General features: G+C 52.5%; 1 protein-coding gene and 2 long non-coding RNA genes across 8 annotated transcripts in view; 1 reads left to right on the top strand and 2 right to left on the bottom strand.

Moving 5' to 3' along the window:
- Positions 1–8332: 8332 nt before the first annotated feature.
- On the bottom strand, positions 8333–10246 carry LOC308423910. The gene is made up of 3 exons (XR_013975116.1): positions 10180–10246; positions 9540–9708; positions 8333–8553 (listed from the first exon to the last, which is right to left on the bottom strand). It is a non-coding gene; the product is annotated as an uncharacterized lncRNA (long non-coding RNA).
- Positions 10247–11857: 1611 nt separating this feature from the next.
- On the bottom strand, positions 11858–15981 carry LOC308423909. The gene is made up of 3 exons (XR_013975115.1): positions 15839–15981; positions 12966–13093; positions 11858–11969 (listed from the first exon to the last, which is right to left on the bottom strand). It is a non-coding gene; the product is annotated as an uncharacterized lncRNA (long non-coding RNA).
- An 844-nt stretch (positions 15982–16825) lies between these two features.
- Positions 16826–20065, top strand: part of PRDM16 (PR/SET domain 16) — a gene marked incomplete at its 3' end in the record, with an annotated part of 304481 nt that continues 301241 nt past the window's right edge. For all 6 annotated transcript variants that reach the window (XM_080921061.1, XM_080921063.1, XM_080921062.1 and 3 more), the window contains exon 1: positions 16826–16919. In XM_080921061.1, coding sequence (XP_080777187.1) covers positions 16883–16919 — 37 coding nt within the window. In that variant the 5' untranslated portion in view covers positions 16826–16882. The remainder of the gene's footprint in view (positions 16920–20065) is intronic.

Here is a 20065-nt window from a genome sequence, read left to right as displayed (position 1 = left end):
GTCAGGAAGAGGAGCACCAGCCCTTGCCCTCTCCGAGTCTGGCCAGGACAGTGACAACGGGCTCACCTGAGTAGATGGTCACACTGGGAGATGTCGGGTGGGCGGGTGGGTGCATTGGAGTGTGTCAGTGGAAGTTTTAGCTTTGAAGTGGACACGGGACCTCCTAGATGTCCCTCAGCAACCACTTGCCTGGTGGGTCCTTTCCATAAACAGGACGGAGTGAAACTGTCTAGGACTCTTGTCTCAGGGAGAGTCTAAGAAGGGAAGGGCAGTTAGTCTATCCTGTGAACATCTACAATGAGTGTCCCCAGTGAAGCCCCTTGGACTTCCTCCTGTGAGGATCTACAATGGGTGCCCCCAGTGAAGCCCCTTGGACTTCCTCCTGTGAGGATCTACAATGGGCGTCCCTAGTGAAGCCCCTTGGACTTCCTCCTGTGAGGATCTACAATGGTTGTCCATGGCAAAGTCCTTAGTCTGTTGGCTGCCCAAAAGGTCTTGACTCCATATTGTCTTTTGAGTTCACCCCTCAATGAATTGAGCTGAGGAAAATGGTTGTCCCATTTTTAAAAAATTGTCTCAGAGCGGTGGTTTCAGCCTCTTAAGGGATTACACTTTCATTTCCTTCCAAGAGCACGGGGCAATGGCCTCTGTCCCCAGGTCCTGACAACTGAGTTGTGCAGGAGGAGAGAGGACATAATTAAAGCTGGTTGGGAGTATGAGCAAAGGTCTTGGGACTCAGGCACTAGGAAGCAGCTAGTGATGTCCTTAACCCTGGCCAGGTCTGCACCCAGAAATTTCTGTCCTCAGCATCCTTCAGGTGACCTTGGTCCTGAGGGGCACTGCCAGTCTCCTCACTGCCTCAGAGAAGCTCCCCCTCTTCATGTGCCACAGGCTACCACAGGGAGCATCTAAGAGCCACGTGCCAAGACAGCAAACCAGTCAAGTTTCAAAGCTCGGCTCTGTGACCTTGGTAAGGACAAGCTCCTCGTGAGAAAATCTTGTAGTGGGGAGGAGGTCAGTCTTGAGACAGGGTGGGCACATGAGAATAAAGCGGGCACTTGTGGCCAGCAGGAGGCAAGCTTCGGCTTCTGCTGCTTTCTTCAGCTATGGATGCCACATCAGGAATCTAGAGTCCCCTCAGAATACCTTGGAGAAAGCTGAAGCGGTTGGTATAGGTTTCAGCAGGAGGGTAGACAGGACTGCAACAGGAGGGGGTGGGGGAGGGGAGTTTCTTCTCATGGTCTCTGTCCCGCTGAGATGCAGCTGGGACCAGCTGGTCCTTCTGCTGCTAAATCCTGAGGCTGGAGGGGGTATCCCCCTGCAGCAGCCTGGGAATGCTGTGGTGTGACTGTCAAGCTCTGTGCTTTGGGGGGGGCAGTCCTTCCCCTCCTGATAGAAATCCACCAGACAGATGCGCTGGCTGGAGGGCGTCAGGTTTCTGGAGGAGTCCATGTTGCAGACCACCCAGACACTGGTCAAGTGCACTGGGCATGCCAAAAGGGACTGTGGCCCAGAACTGACCCCCAGGGTGGTCATGGGGAGACAGGACATGCCCTCCCCCTTTTCAGGACTCTGGGAACACCAGATTTTCAGAGACAGACACAGAGACAGATGCCAATGCTGGGTAACTGAGCCCTTCCAGCCAAGCCTGAGGCATCCTGTCTGCCTCTCGCCCCTCGTTAGAGAACTAAGAAGTCTAGATATCTGAGCTCCTGATTTGTGGATGTGGCTACTACTCCCCGGCACCTGCCTCTGTTAAATTTCACTATCCCAATTCTTCTCTTCCTCCTCTGCCTTGGGCAGCCATTCTGGGAGATAAGTATGGTGGAGCATGTATATCACACACACACACACACACAGAGAGAGAGACATGCACACACACATGATTTCTGTTGACATGTTCAACAAATGTCTTGTGCTGTGTTCATGGTATGTGTTTTGTGTATGTGTGGGTGTATATGTGCATGTATGTTTTGTGTATGTATGTATGCATATATGTGTGTATATATGTATGTTTGTGTATGTATGTGTGTGCATATATATGTGTGTATATATGTATGTTTGTGTATGTATGTGTGTATATATGTGTATATGTATGTTGTGTACATATGTGTGTAAGGAAATTATGTGAATAGGTATGTGTATTGTATGAACATATTGTATTCTTTGCATACATGCTATGTGTGTTTAGTATGCTATATGTATATGTATTCTGTCCATATGTTTGGGCTATGAGTTGTGGGTGCATGTATGTTGTGTCTATACACGCTGTGTGCATATCTGTTAGGTATTTGTGTGCCGAGTGTGCATGTATTGACCTTTTATTTAGATTAGTACTGACCTCATGATGACAATGACAATAATGTTTGTCATTATTTATATAGAACTTTTGCACAGACCACATTTCATCTACATAAATTTGTTTGTTTTGGCTGTTTGTTTCTTTTGGCTGTTTTGAGACAAGGTCCTGCTTATATAGGCTTAGCTGGCTTTGAGCTCTTAACTGCCTACTTTGGCTCTTGGATGCTGGTATTAAAGGCATAGGTCTTTAATCTCTAAATCTCTATACCTTGGTTTCTCCTTAGTATGTTCTCCATAGATGGGCTGGGGTTGCAAATGTTACTAAGTATTTGGCTTTTACATGAACCCTGGGATCAAAACACAGATCACTGGGTTAGCACGGCAAACATTTTTATCTGAAATTAAGGCACTAGCAGACCTAGTGTCCTGTGAGGAACTAGAATATGTCACAGTCTTTCAAGGGAAGTAAGAGGAAAGGGGTTTGCTAATGTTGGCCTACAACATTTGAAAGGCTGAGGCAGGAGGACCACAAGTTTAAGGCCAATAGAGCATTGTCTCCCTTTTGTTACATCCTAGAAAGTCTTATTTAAAATAGGCAATGTCTGCCTCTTGGAAGAACTTGCCTGCAGTCCACACGGACAGAGGTCTCTGCTGGGAAGCATGGCTTTTTTGTTTTGACAGAGTATAGCTTCCCGTTTTCTCTCCAGCCAAGCTTATGCCTTATCTATAAATATATCTACTTTATCTCAAAGCCTTAAATCCTTCCCCCAAATGTATGTTCCATCTCATACAGTGAAAACCAAGAAATGGCACAGAGGCAGAGAGGGAGCCAGTATCTGTGATGCTCAAGTTCGGGGCCTTAGAAAGGCAGGACTCCATATCCCAAGATTTGATGTGTAAACAGGACCTTCCTGATGAAAACTGACCAGTCTCATGCTTACAAGAACAGTAACTAAAATTGTTTAGTTAGAGTAACTCTTGCTACAAAGAAACATCATAACCAAAAGCAAGTTGGGGAGGAAAGGATTAATTTGACTTACACTTCCACATTACTGTTCATTATCAAAGGAAACCAGGACAAAAACTCCAACAGGGCAGGAACCGGGAGGCAGGAGCAGATGCGGGAACCATGAGGGGTGCTGCTTACTGGCTTGCTCCTCATGGCTTGCTTGCTCACCCTGCTTTCTTGTAAAACCCATGACCACCAGCCCAGGAATGCTACTACCCACAATCAGCTGGGCCCTCCCCAATGAATCACTGATTAAGAAAATGCCTTACAACGGATCTTATGGAGGCATATTCTCAGCTGAGATTTCTTCCTATTGATGACTCTAGTTTGTACCAAGCTGATATAAAACCAGCCAGCACAGTAGCCTTAACAAAATTCCACAGAATTAGAAAGACATGCTACATTTCAAAGTATATTATGGCTGGGATAATTTTAATCCCAGCACTGCAGAGGCAGAGGCAGTGGCAGGTGTATATCCATGAATATGAGGCTAGCCTGGTCTACATAGAAAGCTGCAGGCCAAGCAGGGGATCTAATACCTTCTTCTGATCTCGAAGGGCTACACATACATGCATGCAGACAAAACATTCATACATATTAAATAAATAAATAGCACCTTCAACACATAGATACTAACCCCAAATAGATCCTATGTAAGTTTTTCTATTTTGACAATACTTTGTTTATGTCTGTGTTTGTGTGTATACCCTGGAGGGGCCATAGGATCCTTGACCCTGGAGTTGCAGTTGACTGAGAACCACCTGATGTGGTTGCTGGGAGTTGAACTCTGGACCTCTTCCAGAGCAGACAATGCTCTTAACCACTGAGCCATTGTTCCAGCTCCTTAGCTTTGTTTTAAAGATGAGGTTTAAGCTGTGCTGTCCTAGCTTGCCAACAACTTCCGGGTACATACAATCCCCTGCCTCCCTCCTGAATAGTTGGGACCATTGATGTCTATTTTGGTCTAAACATAAAAATGTTACGTTTTAGAGAAAACATAGTAGAAGGTTTTGGCTTCAAGTTAGGTAAGGAAGTTAGGTAAGGATTTTAAACGTGTAACAAAGTTGCAAACAAATTGAAAGCAAAAAAATATATAGGGCCTTGTTAAAATGTGGGCTCCTTAAAAACACCGGGTGGGTAGGGGAGGAGGAATGGCTTGGTTGGTAGAGTACTTGACCAGAGGGTGGGAAGCTCTGGGTGCTGCCCACAGAACTGAATAAACTGGGGTGGTGATCCTAAGGACAGGGTAGTGAGCTATCTTTGGTTACAAACATAGCAGGTTCAAAGTTATCCTGGGCTTCATGAGACCCTCTCTCAATGTTTTTAAAAGACGTGAGAAAACGTTAAGATGGGTGGAGTAATTGTTTAGTACTTGTCAGTGCTGGATTAACTCACCCAGGACTGGGCTGACACAATAACTTTACAAGTAAAACTTAGTCCCCAGGACCCATGCCATGGAAGGAAAGAATAAGCTTTTTCAAACTCCTACAAACTGTCTTCTGACTTCCACTCGAGCACATGACATGTGCATACCTTCCCACACATGTGATAAATACATACAATAAAAAGAAAAATTTAAATTCCACAGAATACCAAAAACAACTGAGAGAAAAGGCAAGTGGTTCGACTTACAGTCTCATCTTAATGAATCCCTATTTCCCAGGCTCTGAGCCTCTCTCCAGACATACACACTGGCTACAGTCCTAGCTGGGCCCACTGCCCTGCTCTGAGCTGCATTCATCCTCTGGTAAAGCCCCTGTCACCATTCCTGGGGCAAACTGGGCTGGGATCCCCTGTTCCCTCACACCACCGGAACAGTCAGCCAGCGGTGGGCCAGCACTAGGACTCTGTACACAGAGCCTGTCCTCCAGGTTCCCCAATGCCACCCATCAGGTGGACCTACAGAAGAGGCCTTGCTCCTCACTGCTGCCAAGAGCCGCACTGAGAGGCAGCTGGGCCAGTGCCTGGGCGCATTTTGGAAGACATCCACGTTTGAGGCAAAAGGGCGAATGATCCCAGTGTGGTCATGCTGGCAGAGATGAGAGGAGAAATAGCACAGCCTTTATAGGGGAGTCCACTGAACACTTTACGTTCTTCCCCAAATTGACTAAGCCATTTTCACAACATAAAATGAGCAAAAATGTAATTATTTCAAGGTGTCCTTCACCTCGAACTTACTCAAGGCCCACAGCTGAGGTTTTTTTTTTTTTTTTTTTTTTTTTTTTTTTTAAACATATATTTAAAGCAAATATTATCGCAAATGACTACTCTGTAATTTGAATTAATTGCTTTGGGTTTTTTCTGGAATAAAATCTTTAAGGCAAACCTATAAAAGCCTTGGAGCCTAGGGCAGCTGTTTCTGACATGGCTCATTTGCAGGGAGTCCAGCAATACCCCGTGGGTGACTGTGTGGGATCACAGGGTTATTTGGATCGAGGTTACAGTGAGCACAGCCCCCAACTCAAACCACAGTGCCCCTACCACACCTGGTTGGAGTCAAGGTGAGCCTCAGAGTGGCCCAGACTCTACCTGGGAGGGTCTGAGGAGGGGCCTGCTTCAGCTTTACCAGCTTTTGTCTGCAGGAGGAGGCTGGGGACTCTGCCAGATCTGCTGAATCCAGCCACCTTAGGATCCTGTATAGGAGAGAAAGTGCCAGAAGCCTAGTGGGAGAGCACCACTCCCTCAAAAACTCTCTAGTGGCTAAGCCCCAGTTAAAGCAGGAGAAGAAGACTAGTCAGGGAGGAAGGTCTGGCAGACTCCCTGTCCCGAGCTCCTCTCTTGGGGTCTCCTGCTGACCTTAGAATGTCCAGGAAACAGGAGGGTGGAAGCTCTGGGTAGGCAGTCACTCCAGGGCCTTGAGGGGCTCTGTCCTCTAGACCCAGATGCAAGAATTCCCAAGGGGCTGTGGGTGTGGGGAGGGTCCCCTGAGAGCTGTTTTACCAGACTAAGGGTGAAGAAAAATTGGGGTACAGGGCAAAGAAGTTACCTTTCCTCTGTGCCTTTGGGTTGCGTCAGGTTCACTTACTGTGTATCTTGGTCACAGCCCTGCCTGCTGCTTCCTTGCCTGTGCTGGGGGTGGAGTACTGGAGCTGTGACCCCCCCCCACAGGAACTAGCTGGGTCTGGGATCGTGGCTGAAGTCTATATAAGCAAGAGGAGAATTCCCTTGGGCTGGAGGATAGAGCTCCCTACACTGGGGATTGATTAGAATGTTGCTGGGAGGAGTGTGGGGGTTGCTATAGGCACGTTAAATCCCTAGCCCCCTGTCACTGCCACATGGAGCAACTGTCTTTCTTGCTGGGGAAAGACACCTTCAGACATGTGAAGTCCTAAAAATTACATCCTAAACCTTTCTTGGGCCAAGTCCTCACTCCCTCTGTGACCTCAAGGAAAACTGGAGGGCCGTCTAACTGGGTCACTGCTGTATTCTTAGGGCCTATGACTGTGTCTAACACATAGTTGGTGTGCAATGACTCCTTTTCTTTAATGTATATGAACCTTCTGTCTATGTGTGTATGTATCATGGAGGACAGAGGAGTCCTTGGATCCCCTGGAACTGATGTTATAGAAGCTTCTGGGATTCCACGTGTGTGCAGCAAGTGCTTTCAGCAGCTACGTCGTTTCTCCAGGTCTTGCAATGACTCTTGAAGAATAAAAGCCACATAGTTCTGTCTGCTGGGCACCTGATCTGGGTCAACAATATTTTTTTGTGTTTTCCCAATGAATCTGCCGTTGTCTGGAGGCTGAAGATAGACTTGGTGTGTGGCCTGCCAGCTCTCAGGACACCCACCCATGCCACCTACCATGCATGGGACACCACTACCTTCCCAGCTGATGCCAGCAGCCCAAACCTACATTCTGTCTCAGTAGCTTTGCCTCTTCTGGCATTTTTTCTTTTCAATAACACACCATGTGACCTTTGCAGACTGGCTTTCTTCAGCTCTTTATGCAGTTGCCAGGGTTCATGCACACTGGGGTCAGGGTTAGGGTTATAATAACACCCCTTTATGCATGGTTCCCTGGTACCCCTAGAGAGTGGATAGAGGGCTTTTTACTCACTCCTATGAAACAGGTAGGAATGGGGTGTGTCCTCTTCTGATTTATTAATTAATTTTGGTTAATTAAGACTGTACATCCAATGAAGGGATAGGTTAAGTTCAAACCTGCACAGTAGTACCCTCCAGATGCAGGGAGAGGCGTGACGAATATATACTCGCAGGCTCATCCTTGTGCTAAGTGTTGGACCTGGTGCCCTGTATGATAACCTCCAAGGTCTTAGAGGATGCTGGGACCACTCCGTGTGTGGTCACTTTTGAAAGTTAAAGCTTTAAGCATAAGCACAGAGGTGTGGAGCTCTAACTTTCCCGGCAGAATATGGGCAGCACCATCTTGAGCCCAGAGCAGTTATGACTACATATTAGAAACCCAGAAACCCTTGCAAGCTCGGACCTACTAACATTTCCTGCAGGTGGGAGGGAACTCAGAAGCAGTACCATAAAGGCACCACCATCGTCCCATTCTTTGGGATATATATACATATACACATACACATCACATACACATACACATACACACATATGCAGTTAACAAGTGCTGGGAAGGGAAGCTTTAAGTTGCTTACGATCCTCCAAGCAACCCCAGCCTTGCTTTCAGTGGCTCACAACCTTCTGTGACACCAGTTTTAGGGGGTCTGTCCTTGGTGCCATATCTGGGGTAAACAAGCCTTTGTTCACGGGTTCTGGGAAAAGTTAGAAGAGTTCCTTACATTTGAATGCTGATTTATCACTTAATTGTATTTTCATTAAAAAGAAAAAAAAAAACCTCAAAGGCTGAGTGATGATTTGTAAGTAACAAATTTATTAGGGTCACACACTGTCACACTCACCCAGGAAAGTGAACAGGGACAGTTAAAGCTGGACTTGTGTGTGGCCTGCACCATGGCTCACTATTGAATGCCTTCTTCCCTCTCCTCCCCTCCCCCTCCCTCCAACCTGTCTCTCTGCGTTTTCTGATTTTAGATATTTTGAAGTGTGAGTCACAAGATGTATGGCCTCTTAACGACCAGTGTCATCTATTCACCATGCTTCTGGGGTTCATCCACTTTGCCTCATGTGGCCACACACAGTATGGACATCCCGACTTTTCGTTCACCTCTTTATGCCTTTAAAAGTCCCTCAGTCGTTTCAGCATGGTTAAGCTTCTGCAGAGGTGTCTTCCATTAAGCCTGATTTTCTTCTTCCTCAACTGCAGTGGGAAAAAAAATGTTCCTGCCATTTAGACCTGGCTCTGCTGGGTTAACACATGCAATGACTTTTCGATGACCTGAGATGACAGAGGAGTATACAGGGTGCTAGAGAGAGGTAGTTATTGCAAAAAACATCCCCCCTCACACACACACACACACACACAGAGAGAGAGAGAGAGAGAGAGAGAGAGAGAGAGAGAGAGAGAGAGAGAGAGACTGATCTGATCGGAAAGGCAGCCTTCAATGAATGACATCATTCCTTGAACATAAATCTTGGTTTGTATGATTTATTTATGTTAAGAAACCCACATATGATGCTGAGTTTTCAATGGCTTTGTTTAAGTGATAGTTTTGCTTTGTGTGTGTGTGTGTGTGAAAGTTGGAGCAATGACAAACAGCTCCAGCTGTAAAAATTAAAGACGGAAGGGAAGCCAAGGTGATTATTACAGAGAAACGCTGAGTGGGGAGGGGTATCTGGCCCTTCCATCCTCAAAAATGAGAATTACCCTCTGCCACATTGTGCTATGAACAATCACCTGCTGTTTATTAATTAACCTCTATTTAAAAGTGCTACATTTCTTCAAGAACTGTTATTTCTCTAATGTGAAAACTGGCTTACTCCTGTTCACTAAAACCATTGTTGTCCCATGAGCTTTGTGAACACTTAGTGGATACATTTTTTCTCCCTAGTGACACATTTTATAATTTTAAAAAGCCTTATGAGAAGCTCAGATACAGACTATATGCCAGTGTGTCCCAACACAACCTCAGTGGTTAGTCCCATGATGAGACCCCCCCAAAGCTACTGGCTCAGGCATGAGGGCTTCCCCCAACTCCAGGCAGCTACAGCTCAGCCCTGACATGGAATGTAGGGATAGGGGTTCATGGATGCCCGTAAAATATTGGACTCAGGAAGCATAGAGCCCAAGTAGCTGGGTCTATCCAGTTACAGGCAAGCCTGCAGCTCAGGGGCTGTGAAACCTACAATGTGAAGGTTGTGATGTTGAAAATGATCGAGACATGCAGCTGCCAGGACCACGAATCCTCACACAGGGTTCCAACGATCTCTTTGTCCAGCCAGGTGCTTTCAGGGGAGGGGCGTGCTTCAGCTCAGAAGATCCAAAGAGGACAAACCCTAGGTTCTGTAAGAGGATCTGAGAAAGCTGCAGAAGTGAAACCCTTGCCTCTGCTGCCCTTGATCTGCAGAGCTCCTGGAAAGCCTAAAGGCTGTTGCCAGGGTACTGACAGGGGCACCCACCCACTCACTCCCATGTTACCAGGGAACGGGGCTCTGGAGAGCTGAGGAGCTGACAGAAGGTCCCAGAGAAGTGCGGTCTGATTAGATTACAACCCCCTGCCCCGCCTCTGCCCCTACCCCTGCCACACACACACACACACACACACACACACACACACACACACCTCCAGGACAAATCTATCCCTCTAACACAGCTCTGCCAGGTTAAGGCAGGGATTCACGGTGTGCTTGGAAAGTGTTCAAAAAGACTTCTTTCCTGGGGAGATATAAATGTTTACTCCCTCCTTACAGGGGCTCCAAACTGAATGGAATCCCCACAGAAGTTCAACTTGGGGAACCAAGAAATCATGGGCAAGGGGTTACTTACAAGAGAGAGTGACCTCAGAGCAGTTGCACCACCAAAGTCTCACTCCAGCATGGATGACTTCTCCAGAGCTGCATAGATAGAATTTCCACCCCCTCTAGTCAGTCACCCAGTCTTTAGATTTTAGCCCCCTTGAGACTACCTGTAATTAGGGCAGAATTACAGACAAAAGGTGGGAGTGGCCAGAACCTCTGCCACAGTTGCCATGACCCTCCCCCCTCTTTCTCCTTCCACAAGCCTGATCTCAGGGATCTCTTGTAAGTAGTCAAGTTGCTCTAATAAAAATGGCTTTATTCTGGCCTGGGGACAGTTTCTTCAACAGAGGACAAGACCCTTCGCACCACCTCAGTAGATACTATCCCCTCTGCTGATGCCTGATATACATATATATATATATATAATATATATATACATATACATATATATATGTTACAATTATGAAAGCCATGACTGAGAAGGTGATAAAGTGGAGACCTGATAATTTTTACCCTGGTCCCTGGACTCTCCTCCTCACTGAGGTAGCGCAAGGCTGGAGAGACCCCCTGCTGAATGCAGGTGTGCCTTCTGCAGCTGGGTTACCTTCCTTTCTTTAGGATCTTCAGTACCAGGCATGAAGCCAGGTTCTAACTGTCAGGTGGGGGGGGGGGGAGATACCAGTGAGCCAAGGTCATAACGCTGGGTGAAGCCCCTAGGATTCACTACTGCCTCTGTCTGTCCTAGGCTTTTCCACTTGGGGCTTGGGAACATGTGGGGAGCAGGCACCTTGTCCCCGGAGGACATGGGCCACTGATTCCATCACCTTTTAGTGACTCTGCAGAACTGGTAATTTTTCCCAGCCTCAGGCCATACTGGTCTCTGCCCTTTTCTTGCCGGCTCACAAAGCATGTCTCCACAGCAGTGTTTGCTGTTATTGGTTTAGTAGAAAGCAGAAGGAGGAGGCAGAGTCCATTTGGGCATCTCCCTGGCTATAAAGCCCCTCTCCCCTCCCTCGCTGTTTGGAGGAAATACATTGGAAATTTTATCACATGCAGAGCCCCCTCTTCTCGATGGCCAGGACTCCTACCTTCTCCCAGAGGGAGAAGTTCTTTCATAGTCTAAGTCTAGACTGGGTCCCTCTCTGCACCCGTCATATATGCTAGGCCAAGGCAGCCAATGGGAGCTGTGGAGAGAACCAGTGTTCCCTGAATAAACTGTTGGAGAGAGCAAGAACTTCTGTAGGCTGTTGTCCTTCCAGTGGCCCCACAACCCTCGATCACCTTCTTAGGTGTATTGGATGGAGAGGCCTGCTGTTAATTTTTAAATGTTCTGGCAGCTCTGTCTTGGACAAGGACAGGATCAAAACAAATCTCCCAGGCTAAGAGGAAAAAAGACTCTCAGCTTCTCTACTCAACACAGAGTCAGAAAAACAGGAGGGAGGGAGTCTGGGGAGCGCACAGGGATGTGCACATAGCCCCACAGGCACTTGGGACATAGCCCCATAGGCACGTGGGAAAATTTCTCTCCTGAGCACCACTCCTTTTGAGCTGAAACTGTGGCTCACAAGGCTGGGCTGCTAGCCCTCAGCCTGGCCCTGGAACTAACCGTTCTTGCCTGCCAATCATTCAGAACTCTGAAGAGAACATAAATGGCCCCAAGTCACAGAAGGGTAACTAGAGGAGGAGAATTACGTAGCAGCTCCTACCCAACAGTTCTGTGGGGTACAGCACCGCACAATTCCAAACGCAAATTTTGTTTTCCAAACTGTCAGTATGATGAGCCCAGTCTGCCACTGAATCATTAAGTCGTAGGTGACTCTGCAAAACGAATGTAGTTTCAGATTCAAGAGGAGTTGAGTGGAGACTAGGTTACCTTGCTTCACACAGCTTTGGACATCACTGCTCATTGAAGGAAGGCTCCTGCTCTGTGGCTCCCAGCCTTGGCCTCTAGACTAGAGAGACTCACAGCTTGGCGCTTTCGTTGCTGCCAGGGCCCTCCCTGCTAGCGCTCGCTAGAAGCGGGAGCATCCTAGGCGAGCAGAGCCTGGGATCCCCGAGCAAGCGGTGCCAGGAGGCTTCAGTGGGCTCAGCGCACGGCACTCCTGGGCTCCGGTGCTCCAAACCATTACCTGCAACGAAGTTGTTGCTGGTGAGCAAGGGCGGAGGGAAGGGACCTACTAGCTGCACCTCCGTGTGGCTGCAGAACAGCACATGCCTTAAGAACAATCTTGGTGAGAGCCGCAGATCTAGATTCGTTGGTGGATTTCGGAAGGGCTGGGGAAATCATGGGGAAGAGCAAGCTTGAAAAACCGATTCCGTTTATTGCTCTCCCGGTGGCTGCAGCCTCAGTGCAGTTGTAAGAGCCTGGGCTTCTCTGTGTTTGATCCTGCACACTATGCTCTTTGGGCTGGAAGGAGTCCTTGGGGGTCTTCCTATGCCTTCTGGAGAGGGTTCTTCATAAGATAGAAAAGCCAGCTCCTTTTGAGCTCAAATGGGGAAGAGGGCGAGGGGATTCAGGACGGATCTCTCAGTGTCTACACAACCAAGTGTGCAGGCGAATCAACTCCTAATCTCGTTGCCACTGCAGGGGCTCAGGACTGAGAGATTCTGCTGGAATCCCTTAGGCAGCTGCAAACTCCGTACAAGAACATCTACACAGGCCTCTAGGACATTGCCCGTGGAAAAGGGACAGAAGTCAGCCCGTGATACAAAGAAGTTCGTTTCTGAACGTTTGGGGTTTGTTTGAAATCGGCTACAAGGTTGCATTCCTGGCAAGTCTTGGTGGAGAGAATCCCGCACCTCCCAGAGACTTACTTTGGAATCGAAAACCCGTACTGAACCTGAGAGGTCCCAAATCTTCAGAGAGAACCCCTCGGATGGAAATTCTGATCACTGTCCTTATGTTCCGAAGGTCATCCAGGTCATATCGAGGTTCTCTGGAGCTAGGAGGGCAGACCGGCAAAGGGGAATCTCAAAATGGCTCCAGGGTAGAGAACGTAAAATGGAGAATTGGTACTAGGGAACCCCTCCCCCTTGGAGCCACTCTACAGGCCTGCATGGGGACAGTTCTTTGGGTGTTTTGTACCCTGTCCCAAGCACCCTGATAGAACCTATCTGTAGGCTGGCAGTTTCCTTCTTGCCTCAGGCAGGAAGGTAACTCCCTGTCCCTGTCTCTGCTCCAACCACCTCCTCTGCCAAAGGCACCGAACAGGAAAACACGCTCCCTGTGGTGAGGTGATTCTCATCCATCTTGGCTTGGTGGCTCATGTGCCATGGTAGGGTGAGGACTGGTAGTCTGACACGTGGCAAGGGAAAAGAGGTGCTTTCATTTCCTTTGCCTTCAGAGGGGACCCTAAGCAGCGCCACAGCAGGAGGGAGGCTGCGACTGAGCACGTGGAGGCTGAAGAACATAGAGGAAGGCAGACAAGAGACTGTGGCAAGAGACAGGGTCTAGCCAGCTTGCAGAAGGAGCGGCAGTGAATCTCCACTTGCACAGCAGGGGTAAAGGTGCCAGTTCTGACCTCTGCACCTCTCCACAGGCTGACTTCCCCTAGGAGGCCTGGGACTGGGTGTGGCTACAGAAAGGGATTTTGTAGAGGGAGTCAGAGCTCCCTAAGCGACCGACCGAGGACCACTCCCTAAATCTGGTTCTTCTCCAGTCCCCCCCAAAAAAACGATCAGGTGTGGTTCTGCAGCCTCTCAGTTGGCTAGAAGGGGTGGGCATCTCTGACCTGGAGCAGACCGGGCAGGGGAAGTTGGTAGAAATCTCTTGGACTTGGTGGTATTAGCAGCTGTCCAGTGCAGAGTTACTCCCAACGCGGAGTAAAGTGGGCAGCTCTTCTCACCACAGAGTCTATGGTCCCTGAACTCCCCAGAGCTTCACTTAGTTTTAAAACAGTTGTTGAAACATTTATAATAGCAATTCCCCATAGGACTTCCACTTGCTCACAGTTGTTCCTCTATGTGTTGACCCCCATCCCTGCCAAAAACATTTCTCGGTGGGATGGAAGTACAAAAGGACCTCCGAGGGCACCTCTGTCTGCTTTTCCACTCTTCTTGAGGAATTCCACCACATCAGACACTCAGCTTCTAAGTCTGGCCACGTGGGGGCAGGGCCCGGCCAGGGCCAGAGCCAAGACTCTCCCAGACCCGAAGGTCGTGGCACCTGGGGGAGGGGGGTTCTGGTCAGCCTCGGTTCCCAGGCTTCTTCCTTCGGCAGGTCATCCCCCTAGCTTAGATGGTGGCAGCTAAGAGCATGGAAGACTCGCCACAGCCAGTTCCTAACACCCTCACTGGCAAGGGCCAGCTGCCTGCTCCAATCTTAGACTGATCTGATCCAATCTGGCCAGAATTCTGTGTGATGCCCCCCCCCCCCGCAGAGATGGGATCAGAAGAAGGACTTGAGAAACTGAGACACCCTGGAAGTAGGACCATTAGGCCAAGTGTGTGTGTGTGTGTGTGTGTGTGTGTGTGTGTGTGTGTGTGTTTGGGGAGGGGGCCCCTGGCAGCCTTCAGGTCTAGAGAAAAAGAAGCCAGGGCTGGGCTGGGGTAGAAAAGATCAGGGTCCCACATTAGCAGAGTTCTTCGTCAGCATCTTTGTGTTTTTCCTGGTGTTCTCCAAATCTCAAGGTACACCAAGGGTGTACACCTCTAGGTGACCTTGAGCCTTCTCAGCTGTGCTGCTTAGGCTAGGTTAAGCCCACGGGGCTAGAGGCTATTGGGGCCAAGATGGAGCAGCATCTCCTGTGTGGCTGGGCTCTGTCACCAGGGTGGGGGTGAACAGGTCCGAGGCCCTCCAAGACCCACCAAGAGCTGCAGTGGTGTCTTAGTCTGCAACGGAAGTTCCTCACCATGACCCCCAGAGCCTAGTACTATAAACTGAGTGTATCTGTGAGTCAGCCCAGGTAGAGACTGAGAAAAGGGGAAGAGCCAATCCTTCCCACAACAGGGCCTCCATCTGTGCAGCCAGCTGGGTGCAAGGCTAGGCACCCAAAGCGGTGGGATCCTCTCACACATGTCTGAATCTCCTTAGGTAGTCCGTAGGCTCAGCAGATTGCAGCCTGCAACTCTGGGGCTTTTCTTTGGGGGGTAGCTTGGGCCCAACAGCACTCTCCATTGGGCAAAGCAATCTATGGGGAGGACTCTGGGGGATCGCTGTTTTAACGGGATTTCGGTGTGCAGATTTCAGTACTAGGAGACCGGTCACAACAAAGAATGGGCGAGGACGGTGAGAAGCCCCACCTGGGAGGCAGAAAGACCCAAATGGCGCTCACCCCTGCCAGGGCTCAGGTGACACCGTGACTGCTCTGAATCTTGTTGCCTTAGAGGGACGTTGGTGTCCGGGAAGAGCGCCCAGGACAGTGACCAGTCCCGCAGCGCTTTCGTTTGTTTCCAATTCAAACTCAAATCGTAGCCGTACTCGAAGAAGGAATCTACACTCACCCCATTAGGCCTCTTATTTGGGGCCACCCTGCTCTTGGCCAGCCAGGCCCTCGCCGGCCTGAGTTCCGAGTGTGAAGGCTTCAGGGATAAAGCGCCGGCTAGTTTCCTGCCCGCACTCCTCCACCTGTGCCTCGGGTTCTCCAACCCGAGCGGCACCTGGGCCGGGAGAAGCCGGAGCGGGGTGTCGGAAAGGACCCCAGCTCCCGAAAGGGGCTAGCTCCGGCGCTTCCGCACCCGGTACTCACCTGGGGGCCGCGGCCGCAGCCCAACGGGGCGCGGAGACCGGAGCGCACGGGCCCACCCCGGAGGTGCAGAGGTGCGGGACGCCCCGGGACGCCAAGGGCAAGACGCCGGCTTTGGCACGGCCGCCCCCCCACCCCGACGCCGGGCGCGCTGGCCTCAGCCGCCGCGCCCGACCGAGGACCGACGGCTCCAGAGCCGCTCGGCGTCCGGGGCAGTGGCAGAGCTCGGAGCTGGCGGCGCCTCGGCTGTTTGTTTTTGAGCCGCGGAGCCCGAAGCTGCAGCCACCGGGTGGGGGCGGGGGGAGGGGCGGGGGGCGGGAGGCCCGCGGGGGGCGGCGGGCGGCGGGGGCTTCGGAGGAGCCGGGTTCGGGCGCGTTGGCCCCGACACCCCCTCCGCGAGTGCGGGTTGCGGGCGGGGACCGAGGGAAGTTCGGGAGAAGAGCGCTCTGGGGCGACGGCGAACGAAAGCTTTTTAATTAGTAATAAAACGCAATAAAACGCAGCAAAAGCAGCCCGGACCCGCGTCCGAACTATCAGCGCGTTTGCGGGGAGATCCGAGGAAGTCGCGCAGAAACCGGCCGCGGGCCAGTCTTCTCTAAGGCCGGGCTTGGGCAGGAGCCACAGCGCTGCGCAGCGCAGGGCCAGGGCGGGGGGACGGTCACCTCGCCTCCAGGGCTACCTGGGTCCTTTTAAAGTGTCCCGGGTGCGGGCCCCGGGCGGGAGCGACGAGCACGGAATGTTTTCTTAAAGGGCCAGTTCCGAGCTGCGCTGAAAAGAGGGGGGAGGGGGGAGAGAGAGAAGTGAGGTGAAGACCGAGAAGGCCTCGGAGAGCCCCCCAATCCCGCGCCGAGGCGGCGGCGGCGGCGGCGCGACGAAGAGGATGATGAACACATTGCAAAGTTTTTTTGGCCCCGGCGAGGGGTGTCAGATTGAGTGCTCTGTGCGCATGTGCGAAGGTGTCCAAACTGACAATGCTAGGGAGATGAAGATAGTGTGTAGCTGCTTCTGGGCTCAAGGAGGAGGAGAGAGATTCCGCGAGCCGACACCATGCGATCCAAGGCGAGGGCGAGGAAGCTAGCCAAAAGTAAGTCTCCCGCGCTCGACCGCGCCGCGTCGCCGGGCCCGGGCCGCGGGGCCGGGGTACCCTGGCCAGGGGTGCGCGTCGGGGCGCGGTTGGCGCGCCCGCGGCTCCGGCCCCCGATCGACCGCTCGGCCCGGGGGCTGCTCCGCCTCCCGCGCTCCGGGGCGGCCGGGCTCGGCGCGGAGGCTCGGGGCGCCCGGGCCGCGCGCTCCCCGAAGGCGCCGGCCCCCTCCCCGCCGAACCCCCTCCCCCCCACAGTGTCAGGCGCTCGGGCCCGGGAACCCGAGGCGCGCGGTGGGGGCCAGGGAGGGGGGCGGAGGGGGAGGGCCGGGGGTGGAGGAGCGAGAAAAGCGAAAGTTAGCGAAAAGTTGACGAAAGGGGAGAGTAACTTTTCCTCTCGCTCGCTCTCTCCCTCTCTCTCCGAGTGGCTCTCAGTCCTGGTCAAATCATATTCCGGGCTTTTGAAATAGTGGGCGCTAGAGCACCGCCTTTGGCGTCCGCCAGCCGGGCTCAGAGGAGGGAGACCCTGAGCCGGGGAGGGGGCGGAGGAGGGGGCGCGGGCCGGCGCCCACCGGGCTCCCCGGGAGCAAGGGCAGGACGGCCGCAGCCGCCGGGGAAGCAACATGGAGACTTTTTCCTGCGCTCGAAACTGTGCTGGTGAAGTTTATTCCCAAGTGGTGCCCCGCGTGGTGGCCGGCGCTCCTCTGTGATCCTCGCGGTTCGCTTGGGCCGCCCGGTGCCCGCGCCTCCAGCTTCAGGGTCCCCACTGGCCGCGGAGCTACCCGCCGACCTGCCTCACTTGGCCTCGCTCCGACCCTCCCGCACATGCTGTCCCCGGCACCCGCCAGCCCCAGAGGGACCAATGCCCTGGCGAGGCTGCACGGGCCCGGGGCTTACTTTCTCTTTCGCTCCGCCTCGGGCCGCGCCTGGGGCTGTGCGCACAGCCGGCAGCGGGCTGGTCCTCACCGCAGCCCGCCGGCTCCCGCCGACCGCACTACGGCCACCGCGTCTCAGAGCCGTCCGGGAGCCCTCGGTCCTGGTGCCGGCGCCATCCGCACGTGTCGGGCCCGGGGCTTCGTCCCTTGCGGCCAGCAGGTGGGGGACCCGCCGCATCGCGGCCGGGGAACCGCGACTCCGACAGGCCGGCCACGGTCCGGCTCCAGCGAAGCGTTGAGCGCTGTGCGGAGAGGATCCGAGTCGCTCGCCCCTACTGCCCCCTCTACTACCACAAGCCGGCCAAGGGGGCACCCAGCATGCTGGCTCCAGGTCCCTGCCTGATCACCAGGCCGTTTGGTCTGCGCTTCCCGGGCGGGATCCTCCCTGGCCTGGCCTCGCGGCTTCCAGAGCTGAACTCTTAAGAGCATGAGCCCGGCGAACCGGTGTGGGATCCGCGATAGTCTACCGAAAAAGCCAGGCACTTTGAGCTCAGGACCCTGCCGAAGTTGGCCCCACGGCGGCCAGACTGCCCTAGGCCGCGCGCTCACCCTGCAGGGAAAAGCAACTTCCAACCTCCGCCAAAGCTTCCCTGAGCTCCACCGTTGGAGTTCGTGGCCCCTCAGTTAGGAGCCCCTTTTCCACCGAGCTTCCTGGTCTACTGCCCTTGACCTCGGCCTTCTGGGCCACCCATGACCTCTGACCCCTCTTGGTGCGAACAGGACCAGTAGGTTCCCAGTGGATGCGAAGGGGCTGTGTGCGTGTTGGGTGACTCTCCACGCACGGAGCGGGTGTGCCATGTACTATTAAGAGTCTGGTGTACACCGTGGACCTTTGGGAGTCTCGACCCCCTGGCTGCAGGCTGGATGGGTAGGGTCTCGCCGAGTAAGGACCCAAGGCTGGAAGCAGAGAAAAGTAAAGCGACTGCTGTGCTCTTTTTGTCCCCGCCTTCGCTGCAAGCGAGAGACTGGCTCAGCGCACCCAGCATGGGCCCGGGAAACTTCCCGGAGGCCCACACCCGCTCCGTGCCGTACTGGGCCTCCTGCTCTACCTCCACCAGGTGGGGAAGGTCACCTGGCTCCGGCCCTACATAGGGCTGAACGAGGCGCCTGGCGACGATCTTGAAGCCTTTCCTGGAGGCCAAGTACCACGACCGGTGGGAGTGCACAGTTCAGGCCACTCTTGGGAACAGCCCACAGAAGCTCGCCCGACAGAGTCAGGGTCTCCGCTTGAGTGTCACTCTTGAGACCCGGTTCCAGGCTGTTTGACTATTACTGCTACCACTAAAGCCCCCTTAAGAAGAAGGGCAAGGCAGCTGGGGCAGGAAGACAGCCCAGAGCTCTCCGAAGACTTTCTTATTTCACAAGACAACATTTTAATAAAGCGGCATTGGAAGGCTCCTGGGAACCTGACTCCATTACCTGAAGCAAGGGTGACCAGCAGACACACAGCAGCCTGCCCAGAAGCCTCCTAGGCTGGCCGCCAGGGTCAGGGGATAGGAGAAGGAACAAGGTCATGGTGGTTCGGGGTTTTGTTCTGCCCTGTACTCAGGTCCCTGAGCTTTGACTGTGACTGTCCTGAGGACAGAAGGACAGATGTGAGTGGATGTGAGGTCAGGACACAGGGCTTGGGCTTGGGGCTGTCCCAGAGTGTGCATCTTGAGGTATAATTTCGTTTGTATTTCTTGGTGATCCTGCTCTGCTCCAGATCACTGTCTGCATGGCTTACTCAGGCCGGGCCTTTTAGGTATTCCATCGGTAGAATTTAGGGGCCCATTTGGTAAAATGTAGGGACCCAGAGTCGACACTTCTGTTGAGCTCCCCTAAGAATAAAAGTCTCTGAGGCACCCCCAGTGAGGACTATGATTCAGTTGGTGGGAAACCTAAGTGGGGGCAGGGGGTAGGCAAAATGAACACAGTTCAGATCAGGGGATCCCCCTTACTCAACCTGTGCTGGTCAGTAAGGACCTGAGGCTGTCTGGGCCCCACATTTAAAAAACGAAATTCTTAACAATAGTGCATTGTTCTACCACTGGTGTGAGCCAGGTGGGCAGTTGGGGGCTCGGTTGGGGGAGTGATGCTGCTCCCCTGACCTTCAGAAGCTACACAGCACAGCTTGGTCCTTATAATTAAGATACCCACTGGAGCCATCCTAGAGACCTGATGTCTATGGAGGTGACAGACCCCCCCCCCCCCCGCGGTCCCCAAATACCATGC

The sequence above is a fragment of the Micromys minutus genome (assembly GCF_963924665.1).
Source record: "Micromys minutus genome assembly, chromosome: 9".
In the NCBI taxonomy this organism is placed as follows: Eukaryota; Metazoa; Chordata; class Mammalia; order Rodentia; family Muridae; genus Micromys; species Micromys minutus.
The sequence above is the reverse complement of the archived record's forward strand: the minus strand, read 5'-3'. Positions and strand labels throughout refer to the sequence as shown.